General features: G+C 32.7%; 3 protein-coding genes across 3 annotated transcripts; all 3 read right to left on the bottom strand.

The window, feature by feature from the left end:
• Positions 1–385: 385 nt before the first annotated feature.
• LOC140865170 (hypothetical protein At1g04090-like) lies at positions 386–2,984 on the bottom strand. The gene is made up of 2 exons (XM_073269720.1): positions 2,576–2,984; positions 386–2,339 (listed from the first exon to the last, which is right to left on the bottom strand). Exons 1-2 carry the CDS (start codon positions 2,688–2,690, stop codon positions 733–735), a joined length of 1,722 nt encoding a protein of 573 aa, XP_073125821.1. The 5' UTR covers positions 2,691–2,984; the 3' UTR covers positions 386–732.
• A 2,705-nt stretch (positions 2,985–5,689) lies between these two features.
• On the bottom strand, positions 5,690–6,673 carry LOC140860922 (uncharacterized). The gene has a single exon (XM_073263920.1). The coding sequence runs from the start codon at positions 6,671–6,673 to the stop codon at positions 5,690–5,692; it is 984 nt and encodes a 327-aa protein (XP_073120021.1).
• Positions 6,674–7,447: 774 nt separating this feature from the next.
• Positions 7,448–9,620, bottom strand: LOC140860923 (plasmodesmata-located protein 2-like). Its single transcript, XM_073263921.1, has 3 exons — positions 8,837–9,620; positions 8,131–8,244; positions 7,448–7,542 (listed from the first exon to the last, which is right to left on the bottom strand). Exons 1-3 carry the CDS (start codon positions 9,618–9,620, stop codon positions 7,535–7,537), a joined length of 906 nt encoding a protein of 301 aa, XP_073120022.1. The 3' UTR covers positions 7,448–7,534.
• Between the last annotated feature and the right edge of the window lie 3,273 nt (positions 9,621–12,893).

The raw sequence follows: 12,893 nt of genomic DNA on the forward strand, positions 1-12,893 counted from the left end.
GAGCCATTTTAAACTACATTTTGATAGGCAAACCACATCATTTAAGGACTAAAGGCAAATAGTGTAGTGCGAAATTTATGAAGAATGGAATATGTTGCTCCATGTTGTGCTGCTCCCTCTTTCCTTTAATTTCTTTTTTTTTTTTGGTTTGCATAATGGATTCAGTTGGAACTTGGAAAACGCCAGAATTTCGCCTTTTATTTGATTCCTGGACCAAAATTTGTTGCTTAAAACAATCTATTTCCATGACATGTACAAACCATTTTTCCTAAATATTGTTTAATCTTCATATTACCATCCATACAACATACCATTCCTGTAGTAAAATATACAGAAAATGGTTGAACTTTTTCGCTGAAAATCAGAAAATTAATCTCACATGTAATGATCGAATGTGTTTTTTTAATTTTGTTTCGTGTTATATTACATATCTGATAACCCAAAAAAACACACACACACGAGCACTAATATCTTGTCCCCTTAATTTGCATGCATACTGTAGTGGCAGAACTTGCCAATGAATGCCAATTTGGCATATGTTAAAAGCACTTCCATCATTGAATTTTTTTTGTGCATTAGGCGCACTTTTCAGGCTATTCAAGCTTTTTTCTTGCCATCAAATTCACATAATAACTGTGAATTCCGAAGCGCATGATCAGCTTCTTGAGCGTACCACGGAAACGAGAGACGGGTGCGGGCTACAGTCATAAATGAGTACATGAAAAATGTTGGCTAACACCGTTCATCCCCTACCCAATTATCCTTCTCTTTTGGTCCTGTTGGCCCTTCTTCACCGTAAAGTTCAGTAGGAAATAGCTCCATGAGAGTTTCGACCGAAAGTCTAATGAAGAAAGGAAGGTGTTTGATGATCTTCTCCAATTCAGGCAGTGAGTCGTAAACGACGGTAGGACCCCATTCTCTCATGTACTGTAGCCAATATGGCTCGGCTACAAATTCATCTCCAAGATACTCCGCAGCAACAATCTGGTACTTGGTACTCGAGTCGACCAAAAACTTGCTTTTAGCACAATCATTCCTCACACCAAGACCAAGTTTTGTTGAGCCCTGGATGTAGCATCCCTCCTGTGGGAAACTTGCGTGGCCATGTTTTGAGGAGTAAACTACTGCTTTATTTCCTTCGATGAACTCCAACTCCGAGGCATCGAGCCATTCACCACCACTATGCTCTGAAAAATATATGCTCCAAAGCTCTCCAGTGAAGTTACTGACGCGAAGTGTATAATGTTCCCAATCGCCAACATGCTGTCCTAATCTATTGCATGCATAATTCCACGCTCCGGCTTTAAACGTAACGGGGCCGTTGAAAGGGCAAAAAACCCACATAGCAAGATCCGTGAAAGAGCCTCCAGAAGCTGGTTTTACATGGACATAGAGCTCGGATGTTTCGATTTTACCATATTTGACATAGTCTTGGCTATCATTATCATCATCATCATCATCAACTGGTAAATCAAGCCAGAACTCTTTATCATTTTCTCCACCAGCCGGTAAATTTGATCCTGCTGAATCAATTTCAAGACCTTTATCCCTCCCTTTTTTGAACAAAAGAGCCCCGTTTTCGAAAAACCAAGAAACTGAAGAAGGAAAATAAACTTCATCTGGATGGAAATACAGGGTCGGCCCGTATTCCTTGACAATGGCATGAACTTGCTCAAGATTCGGCATTGCAAGAAGCGAAGAATCGAGGTTTTTCAAGCAAGCAATATTCAACTCATCTTCAGGATTCTCATCTTTACCACAGAAGAATGTACCAACAGGGACACCTTTACCAAGCAGTCCCCTTCCACAGGCCCTCGTGTTCCAAATATAAAACTGAGCTTTCGAGTTGCGAGCTTTCATATCAAATGTAACCTCAGTAACTTCACAATGTTCAGTAAGATCAGCTCGAACACATCTAACCTCTTCGATTTCAGGTTCATTAGGCTCAGTGGTAACCACAAAACCCATGGATTTATAACCTTCTGGTGGATTTGGTAGCCAAATATAACCACATTCATCATCACCAGAATCATCACTCCATATCAAACTATAGTTAAGAGGCTTTTTGAGAGCTGGAAACTCAGATTCCGAATCCCGATTCGGACCATTTTCTTTATCAACGGCTTTGGCTACAAGGACATAACCTCTCAGTTTCTTGTTACTTGGCTGACAATAATGACCAAGGCATGAATATCCATCTGGAATTTCACAAGGCCTATAGAAAGTAACACCTTTGGCCTTCCCTCGTGATGGGGTGCAACTCCATATTTTATCGAAATCCATGATTTTAACGACTTCTAATTCACCCAGGCATATTTTCCCTGATGCAAAATCTTTACCTGTAAAATTGAATTAATCAACACTAGCTAACAAGTTCTTGGGAAATTATCAGAAACTTCACTTTCAAATGGTCAAAGTGTTTCGTCCCTAACTTTTTGCAATAAAAAACTGATAGGGGATTAATAGGTTCGCATCTCAAACCAAAGACAAGATGATAGATAAAATTGCCAAAGCCAAACTAAAGCTTGAAACCAAGAAGATTGAATCTTTGCCAAAAAAAATTTCAAGAAAATACCTTTAGGCCACTGTGGAAGAGGAGAAGGCAAAGAAAATGGCTTCGGATCCTCCAAGAACTCTTCAAATACACTGTCGGAGCATGATGATGCACAGCAATCCCAGAAACCGAACATATCTCCTCTTTCTTTTTTTTTTCCCCTTCAAAACATATAAACATATGAATCCCCAATAAACACAAAAAGTAAACGGTAAAATAACTCGAATATCGATCAGAGAAGAAAAGAAATTTGCAGAAAAGACTGCAGAAACTCGGGAATTATAATATTTCAGCAGTACTAAACACAAGAGAACAAGAAATGGGGAGTCTTTTTCTATGAAATATTAGTCCATTAAAAGAGGAATATCAAGTTGCTGGTCCAATTTGGAGCTTGCTTGCTTTGTGACAAAAGAAAAATGGTGGGAATATGATTTATTATTATTATCATAATTGGTTTTCTACCTTTGTTTTGGGTGAGTGGGAAGCTTTCTTTGACTTCGCAAAATGCGGAGGTTGAGTGAAGAGACAGACGGCAAGTTGAGACATAGATAGAAAGACAAGTTCGATTCGATTTGGTGCAGGTCGGTCACTTCAATGGGACCACAAATTATTATTATTATTATTATTTAAAATAAGTTTAGTTACGTAAGGTTTTATTATTATTTTTCTATTGAAGCAAATATATTTATTACTATAAATTAAATATAAGTGTATTTTTAAATCTATGATATAGAAATTAAAAAAAAATCAGAGTATTAAAAATATCAAAAAAAAATCTATAAGATGATTTCAAGAGATAATTAATTTGTGGTATGGATCTCTTGTTTCAATCGACTTATGAAAAATGACAAAAATTTTTATGAGATGGTTTAAGGGTCATGCCAAAGTATTACTTATTATTATAAATATGGGTAGAGTTGACTCGTCTCACAAGAATGTTAGTCATGCAAAATATTATTTTTTATGTCAAAAATATTATTATAAATTATTTATAAATATGAGTCAGGTCAATCCATCTCACAAATTAAGTTCGTAAGACCGTCTTACAAAATATCTACTCTTGATAATATTGCTAATTTACTACTGAAGTTTTTTTTTTTTGGGTTCCAATGTCTTAACTTTTATTGTTGTTTATGTTAATAGTTAATGTTATGAAAGGATAAATTTTCCCGTCAAAAAAAGAAAGGATACCAATTTTTTTGTCCAAATATTATTGCATAGTATGTTCTTGTTTATTTTAGTTTATTCAGATGATTTTGCATATTTGATAAATTTTAAGAACCGATATTTTCATATATATATATATATATATATATATATATATTTCTAAGCATTTGAAAAATGCCGATTTAACCAAAAAGATCCGACAATAAATTCATGTATTTCTTCTTATTGTATTCTTCTAAAATGTTTGTTTCTATAGAAAATAACCAGAAAATCAATTATGTCAATTGTCATGTACTATGATTGCTATGAAATTGGACGTGGAATTTCAAGTTATCCGTAGTCTAAAGATAAATATTTAATAATATATATGAAATCCTTTGAAAAATCATTACATGAATTGATAAATATTTATCTCATATACCCGCGGAACGTACTCACGATATTAAATATTAATATAACTTGTTGAAATAAATTCGTGATGTCTGGTTTGTAAGTGGAAGATTCCACCTCCGAATCGAATATTCCTTCTCATTATTAAACAATTCCACCTCCGTATCGGATATTCCTTTACCAAATTAATTATTTTTATCCAACCTAGCTTGTTTTTTCGGTTAGTTTATGCACATGATTTAATAGGGTGCGTAGTTTACCGTACCGAAATCGTAATGTTTATTGAAAATTATGATATAAAATTTTTTTATATTGATATCATATCGAAAATTTCGGTATATCGTTATTTTCAATACGATATCAATATATATCGTTTTATATCGAAAAAAAATTTATATTCTTTAAAATTTATAAATTTATTGTTTATAAATATTATATATTTTTAATTTTTTTTATATTGCATCGATATTTCGATATATTGATATATATCAAAATTTTCAAATTTTATATATTTATCGTACCGATGAATTCTATATACGAAAAAATCGATGAATTCAATATAATAACTTTAATATATCGAAAATTTGATATTTTCCGCCCCAACACGTGAATAATGATATCACTGATCACATACTTTATTTGTTTTTATCCTATAGTTTATTATTTTAAATATCATATCTATTTAATTTAACTTAAATTATTTTAAAATAGTAGTGCATGTGTATCATGGATGCACTTCGTCAATACAGGAAAATTATATTTTTTTTGTTACGCGATCTATATGTATTTAATTATTAGTTATCTTGTCAGTACTCAATTCATGGTGATAATTTTTTTAACTAACTTGTATTTTTTTTTTTCCAATTTGTAGTAATTTTTCAGAAAAAGTGACGAATAATATGAAGACATTAGCAATGCCAAGATATAATTTCTAGCAATATATAATTATTTTTCTACGTCGTCATTTTTTGTCATAAAAAAAAATAATTACTATACCAAGATTGTAAATTGATTGATAATAAGTACAAATCTATGAGGACAACATTTGAACAATTAAATATACTTATTTCGAATCTTCATCCTAATTTATAATAAAAGAAATAACCCAACGAATTGTCTTTGTATTCTTCTTCATGTTTACTTGGAGTATTGTGTAGTTCTTACTTTTAAAAAAAAAAAAAAAACATGGTGGTCTGGACTCTGGGTTTCGTGTGATAATAAATAACCCAACTGATCATTAAAGTATTTAAAACCATAAATTCCCGATTGCAAATCTAAAAAAAAAAATGAATAGTATATTAAAAATGTAAACTAAATCGAATAAACCAATTATTCTAACACTAAATTTTCATAAAACGTACAAATGATGTGGTGTATAATATTGAGTGAAAAACCGATGACTAGGTATTCGATCAAAGTAGATCTCCTACACGATGATCTCACATATATGAGACGCATCGACATCTACAATATAATAAAAAAATAATACTTTTGACATAAAAAATAATATTTTCTATCACAAATATTTGTCATACAAGTTTTTTTTATTGGAAGAGTTAAACAGCTAGCATGACTAATTCACACGTAAAACTTGCGAAGATTTTCTTCCGGAAGCCCGATCAACTTAAAGTTTTGTTTCTTCTTCTTATTCTTCCTCTTGTGCTTCCATTTCTTGGACCCGCAAATGAAGCTAAACTCGAATCCATAAGCATTTCCAATGCACGAAAACAAACTTTTCTTATGATCATTAACATCATCGCCTTTCTTCACCGGAATTGCATCGTCCGGCCGTTTCGGGTTTCCGGATTTGGCTGCATGTTTTTCACTGATCTTGATCCCACCAGCAGCTTCTGTCCAATTCTCAAATATGGAGCTGCCAAAGTCATCCCCTTGGCTAGAATACAGCCATTTTCTCATGTCCGAAGCTACCTCGGACGGCAATGGCCGCATCGCGGAGAAAAGCGAGTTACTATACGTATAAGTCGTGTGGTCAGATCCTGGCCTGGTGATCACCATTCTCCTATCTTCTTTCGACGTCTCATTAATCTCGCAATATTCTACCTCCTTTTCATATATATATTGATCTTCATGATAATTATTTTCTTCAATATCCGTTGTCCTGGATATACTAATTATTTCGCTCGACCCTTCTGGACATGTATCGTCTACAAGCTGGAGACCAAGATTCAGGGTTCCTTGAAGATGCCCCGATGCGGTACAAATCTGAAGCTTAACCCGCCTTTCGGACGAGTTTCTCCCGAGGGTTGGCGACAGATTGTTGATGAGAAGACGGGTGGTGCCGATGGGGAGGTCTCGCAACCAGGTGACATTGTAGATTTCGATGTTGATGGCGGAGGATTTGGATCGAAGAAAGTCGTCGTCCACCTGGAAAGCGAGCTTGTAGTTCCAGGTGGGGTTGGTGGTGCCCCGTTGATCGACCCTGGTGGTTAATTTGTGGCCGGGGTCGATGAACACGGCGGCGAATGTTCGTAGGGTTTTCGACACGGGCGGGAGGTCTTGTGCAGAGATTATGTTGATTTCCAGGAGCTTGAAATGAGGCATGGCTATTGATTTCTATTGTTTTTAATTTAGCTACGCGAAATTAAGATGGAGAATGGGATCGATTGGCCTGGACGAAGACTCGGGGGGCATGCATGCAGTGCAAGGGAGAAGAAACATTATGTACGTGAAGGAAATCTAGCTTCTTTAATTTTGTTGCATCGGGATAATACGGAATTTGTGAGGATTGGATTGTGTGTTATATATATGTGGCCAACTAATTAATTTATCTCGTTTAATTTGGACAATATATATCCAATTGGGTTAAATTATAACTTCAATCTTGGGGTGTTTGACACTTTCTAATTTACTCATTCATCGATCTAGTAAGGGGGGAATTCTTGATTAGGAGGCAAGTGAAACAATGGGGTAAAAATTCATTTTTTGAATAACAATCGATTGTTTTGATTTAAAATAAATTTTTCTCAATCAACTACAAGATTAACAAGAAAAAAAAAAGATTGCATTATCATAAAGATTTATGCTAGTCAATAACTTATTTACAGGACAACTATGATTTAAAAAACAAAAGTGGATTGCGCTGTAAAAACAAAAACAAAAACAAAAAAAAAAAAACAAAACAAAAGTGGATCAACTAATACTGGAAATGTGGAATAAGCCAACAAAAAGTAGACAAGACACTACTAATTATGGTCGATCATCGGAATGGGATTTTCAAAACATGATATAGCATTAAACCTTAAATTTAATAATTTATTTAATTTTACAATGCATATTAATATTTTATATTTACATGAATATAACACTTTAATGCTGCAGGCATACATGCATCTAAGTTGCCAAGTGGTTGATCAAGCTCCCTCGAACTTGCGAAGCCATGAAAACCAAATCTTCTTCATGAACTCACCAATCTGCACAAATTAATACTTCTATTTAATTTCATGTATCATCAAATCTTGGCGAATATTTACACAATTTATTGTACCGTAACAAATTTGGAATAAGTATTTGAGTATATGAAGGGAAAATGACTTTTTGTTCTATTAGCTTGTTTAATTTTGTCATCAAAATTTGGTTTTGCAATATTATTAATTTTTAATTTTTAACTATTTTGATCAAATTACTGACGTGATTTATGATAAGCCAACAATTTTTTTATATCACGTTAGCACTTTCTAATGACATGTCAACAATTTTTCAGTATCACGTTAGCAACTGAATCAAATAGCCGAAAAATAAAATTTAATATACCAAAACAAAACTTTTAAAACTAATTAGTAGACTAAAACTAAAAATTGAACAAGTAAGGGAGGAAAAAAAAAAGGAATATTTTCCTTAATTAAAAAGGTAATCTTCTTAAAACATGTAGGAGAGAAAAATTAAAATTGTGTGTTTCTGTCTTTTTGTCTTTTTTTTTTTTGGGTCCTTTCTTACTTGATTCATGCAAGAACAATATAATTTGAGAAAACTAAATAGCATGGATTTAATTACTAACTTACCATCCCTTTTCTTGCGAAATGACCTTATGAACACACATAATATAACTCCCGATATTATAGCAGCTCCAATAACAATTGCCACCAATTTAGGTGTACGCCCTCCAATTCCATTATCTGAAAATAATAATAACAATAATAATAATAAGAAGAATAAATAAATAAATGGAAGAGATAGTCACACACACACACACACATATATATATATATATATATGTTTATTTAATTTGTTCTATAAAATTATTTACTTCATTCATTTTCTTACTAACTGATTTTTATTTTTTAATTTTGATGTTTCAAAATTTATGTTACATATCATCAATATATTATTTGCATTGTCCGATAATTAAAAAGATCAAAATTTTATTTAAAAAAAAACTAGTAATAAGAAACCCAAAATGCTTGTCTATATATACTATCTATTTCATAACTATACATATAATATATTTATACGGGGCATATATGAAAATATTAAAAATAATAAAATATTTATTCACATTAAATCATTGTTTTACTTATTTATCAGAAAATTTTATTAAAAATCGATATTTTTGAGTTGGAAAAAAAATTTTTTTGTTATAATTGAATCTCGAACAACGTTAAAAACATTGGTGTCAGACGTTAACTATACGTCATCTGACTTAAAATTCTTACTTTTAACTAGAGTATCTAATTTTTCACAATCAAGTGAAACACATATATAATATACCTTTAAATGAGGGGCCTCCAATATTATTATTCCCACGATCTCCATAGTATTCATAACTTACAAAGCATCCATCCAAATAAATATCACCAGACACTGAATTCCCACACTCTTCCTCACATATTTGCACTGCATTATTCACACATTCCCCACAATCACACCCTCTCAGATTCACCGCACACTCCGCCATCACACGAAAGGATTCGTACTTCATCTCGCAAAACCCCTTCCCACCCCAAACCCCGCTTTCCAGGGCCGAAAATGCAGCACTTTTCATCTCTTCGAACCCGCTGTTCATCGCCACTTTGTATTCTCCGCAGCTTTTATGAAGAATCTGGATCCCGGGACCGTTTTCGATTTCGGGACCGTCTTCTACGTAACGCGCGTAGCACCCCAATAGTTGGATTCTTGAAGGGATCACGTTGTTGTCGCTGCACAGCTCTCGTGACAGTTGAGGGAATTTGCTGACACAGCTGTGGCATTCGTCCGTCGTCAAGTCTTTTCGGCACTGGTACGTGCCCGATATCGCGGTTTTATCGTTGTCATAGACGATGGTTTCGAAGAACTTGGATTTCGAAGATTGGGAGATGAAATCTTGGAAGAGTTTTGCGAGTAGGGAGAGATGATTTGGAGAAGTTTTGTTTGAGCATTGGTTGTATATCAACTTGTGGTTGTGTGATGATATAATTAGGCTACTTTGAGCATGATATGGTAAGATTATAACAAAATGTAAGATTGAAGAAATCAGAAATGTAACACAATGATTCTTGAATAATGAACCACCCATGTGGAAAGATTACATGGATTAATTTCAAGTGTTTTTCCTCAATTTTGGTGGTTGTTTTAAATGAATGGTGTTACACTTTCTGGTTAGAAAATTTGCATGTGTGTACGATAATGTTGTATATATATTGTGACATGGAGTAATATTGTTGGAATTGTGAGAATGTAAATAGGGTGTTTTTCAAGCCTAACTATATCTAACTTTGTGACAACTTGGGGATAATGAAATATGGATTTCAAGAAAAAGGGGTATCATAATTTATAGATGTATTCTGTATGTTGCTTTTCCAAATGGGAAACGTCGTCGACATTGACATCCATATTATTTCACTAATTTTTTAAATATATATTAATTTGCCACATCTTATTATCAGTAAATACATTCGATTTAGAATTTTGTAAGGGAAAATTATTTTTTGGTCCGGTATATTTCTTCTTTATACAATTTTAGTGTCATACATGGTCAAATTTCAATATTAGTTCGCCAACTTTGCTTTTTTAAAAAAAAAAATTTTTTGTGTAATTTTAGCCATTTTTTTGAGTGCGGTGATGTGGTACAAATATGAAGCTGACATGTGTATTGTTGTACGAATTTGAATGTTAAAAACACAAAAGTCCAACTTCTAAAATATCAAACCACTCAAGTACTTATCAATTTGGCCGTTAGTTGTAGCATCCTCGATTTGATGCAAATAAACCGAACAAATTCCCTAAAATATGAAAAAGAAATCCTTCGAATGACATATAGAAAGAAAAAAAAACATGGTTAAGCCACTAAAAATTGGAGTAAACATCTTTTAACGAACTAGGAACTTGAAAACAAATGCTGAAAATTGAAATGTGATAAGAAAAATTATGAACAATAGTATCGTAGTAAAAATGATTGCCTCAAAATATGGTAGACTTGGTAAAAAAAAAATATGGTAGACTTGGTCAAATCTTTTACCAACTACAAATTACCACATCCTTCATTGTTGGGTCATTTCATTTTTGGGCCTAATGTTAATATTTGGGCTTGACAATAATATAAAATTTCCGGGCCAACAAATGGCCGTTCAGTCAATCGATTTCCCACCAATTTTCCCCTCTTTAAACTTTGAGGAGTCCAAATACCCCAGCGTAATACTTTGCTTCTATCGCACTGGAATTCGAATGCAATGAGTGAGAATTTTCACGATTTTTTTCATGTTAAAGATAGAAGATTTGATCGTAACTCAATCTTAAAAGTTAGTTCAAGGGACGACGCTATATATGAAACTGTCAGAGACGTTACCCAATTAACCAACACACCAACATTACTTTCCACCTTTATCTCATTTCCAAAACATCAAGTATTGATGCACAGAGAAAGATACACAATGATTGGTACGAATCCAATACTTCCCTAGCAAAGCTTAGAAATTAGTAGAGGAGTTTATAACAAAGAATGCCGCCAGAAATTGATCCCTATTGTCCGGAAAAACAATAAGTTTTCACTTAATTATTATTATTTTTAATGAAAACAGAACTATATTAGTTGTAAATTCCATAAATATATTCATCTATATAACGAACCTCATATAATGCATTATGCATTCCTAAGTTATCTCCTTTCTTGTTTTTGTTATCACTTATCATTCAAACTGTATTTAAAAATATATTGACATAATTACTCATGTATATATCCTCAGTTAATTATGTTATCATTCAATATTTAATAATTGTATAATTAAGTAAGCGTGTATTTATACTATATTTAAAAATATAATAATCATATACATGCAACACATCCACTAGTTACCTTTATATATTAAAGGAGACTCTTATACCCTTAATACAACTACTAAAAAAAAGCATATTAGATACTCGTCGAATATTACATAAATTAGGTTTTTTTTTAACACTAAGTATCGAAATTTTGGTTTTGTAACAATAATTTTATTTATTTATTTATTTTTCATTTTGTCTTATTTCGTTGGAGTGTTGACATGACATTATGTGATGTAGCCAAAAATCACTTGTATATAACATGTTGCTTACGCCAAGTTCGGAGTATCAACGAATCCTTGTATGTTCCCGGTGGAGATCTTCAGTGGGTTGTTCCTACGTCACAAAACAAAGTCAGAGGAGTCGGGAGGGTTCCCGGCGAAGGCACTCCGACGCTCAATTCAATTATTACTCAAGAAATAATAATCGAGAGTAGAACAATATAGTGCTAAAGAATATGTGTACCTTAATAATGAAGTGATTTGAGCTATTTATAGATATTCGAAAAGTTTCACAGACTTGAGCTTCTTATGAGTTTTTGTAGAATTCAGGGTATGCTTGAATTTAATATATATAATATTTAAATAAACTTGTGCCTCAAAAATATTTGGAGTGGACCTTCATGATTGGGCTCAGGCCCAATTGATTTTTTAGGTATAACCTATCATTATGAAATACTAATAAACGTCTAGAAATTTTTGACCTGGCACCGATAAATGTTTAATTAATTAATTATTAGTACACCAAGAACAAAATATGATGATTAATGGATTAAAATCTGAAATTAGATAAGTTAATGTACTATCATGTATTCGACCTCGACCTGTATCAAAAATATTTTTAAAAAAAAAAATGTTAAAAAAATTAGAAATATAATGATCACAAGTCAGAAACAATGAAGGATGAATCTCTAACAAATAGTACGAATATCATAGCTGTTGCTTGGCTTTTTCTTGCATCTTCAATACACACATTATTTTCTTCCTGTGTATGAAAGTCAGAAAGTGGATGTCAACTAAGTTGTTCTCAATGAATTAATTTGGTAGACTTGAAGAGGAGAAGTATTTGGCCCAATCTTTAATGACTAGACGTTTCTCTTCAACACACAAATTATAGCTTAATTAGTGTAAAATGTCTTACCCTATATAAGACCAATATTGAACTTTGGGATGATTAATTATATTTTTGGTCTCCTAACTTGGCCAAAATAATCTTTGATCTTTGTGATATACCAAAATGATCGGTCGACTTATGAATTTTTGACGACTTTTCGAGCGCGATGTCAAATGAGCTAAATATAGTTAAAAAAATTTTGATCAAGCTACGAAATAACAAGGTAGTTATTTCGAGCATGTGGTTAAATGATCTGAGTTTAATTCTTTTACCAACTGTTCTTGATCAAATACATGTCGTGTTGAGTTTGACTAGTGCGATTCTCTTGACTGAAGTGATTTATGCATTAAGCTTGATAATTTACTCAATACCATACCCTATGAGTAGCAACGGGTATGAGTTCTTATGTCAATAAATA

This window comes from Henckelia pumila, chromosome 4 (genome assembly GCF_033568475.1).
Source record: "Henckelia pumila isolate YLH828 chromosome 4, ASM3356847v2, whole genome shotgun sequence".
NCBI lineage: Eukaryota > Viridiplantae > Streptophyta > Magnoliopsida > Lamiales > Gesneriaceae > Henckelia > Henckelia pumila.

What these genes read in the sequence shown, in the direction of transcription:
- LOC140860922 (XM_073263920.1), bottom strand. Translation starts at nt 6,673, where the DNA reads ATGCCTCATTTCAAGCTCCTGGAAATCAACATAATCTCTGCACAAGAC.
- LOC140860923 (XM_073263921.1), bottom strand. Translation starts at nt 9,620, where the DNA reads ATGGGTGGTTCATTATTCAAGAATCATTGTGTTACATTTCTGATTTCT. An exon ending in TGGAGGCCCCTCATTTAAAG is followed by an intron (nt 8,245 to 8,836) that starts GTATATTATATA and finishes TATTATTTTCAG; the next exon opens with ATAATGGAATTGGAGGGCGT.
- LOC140865170 (XM_073269720.1), bottom strand. Translation starts at nt 2,690, where the DNA reads ATGTTCGGTTTCTGGGATTGCTGTGCATCATCATGCTCCGACAGTGTA. An exon ending in TCTTCCACAGTGGCCTAAAG is followed by an intron (nt 2,340 to 2,575) that starts GTATTTTCTTGA and finishes TCAATTTTACAG; the next exon opens with GTAAAGATTTTGCATCAGGG.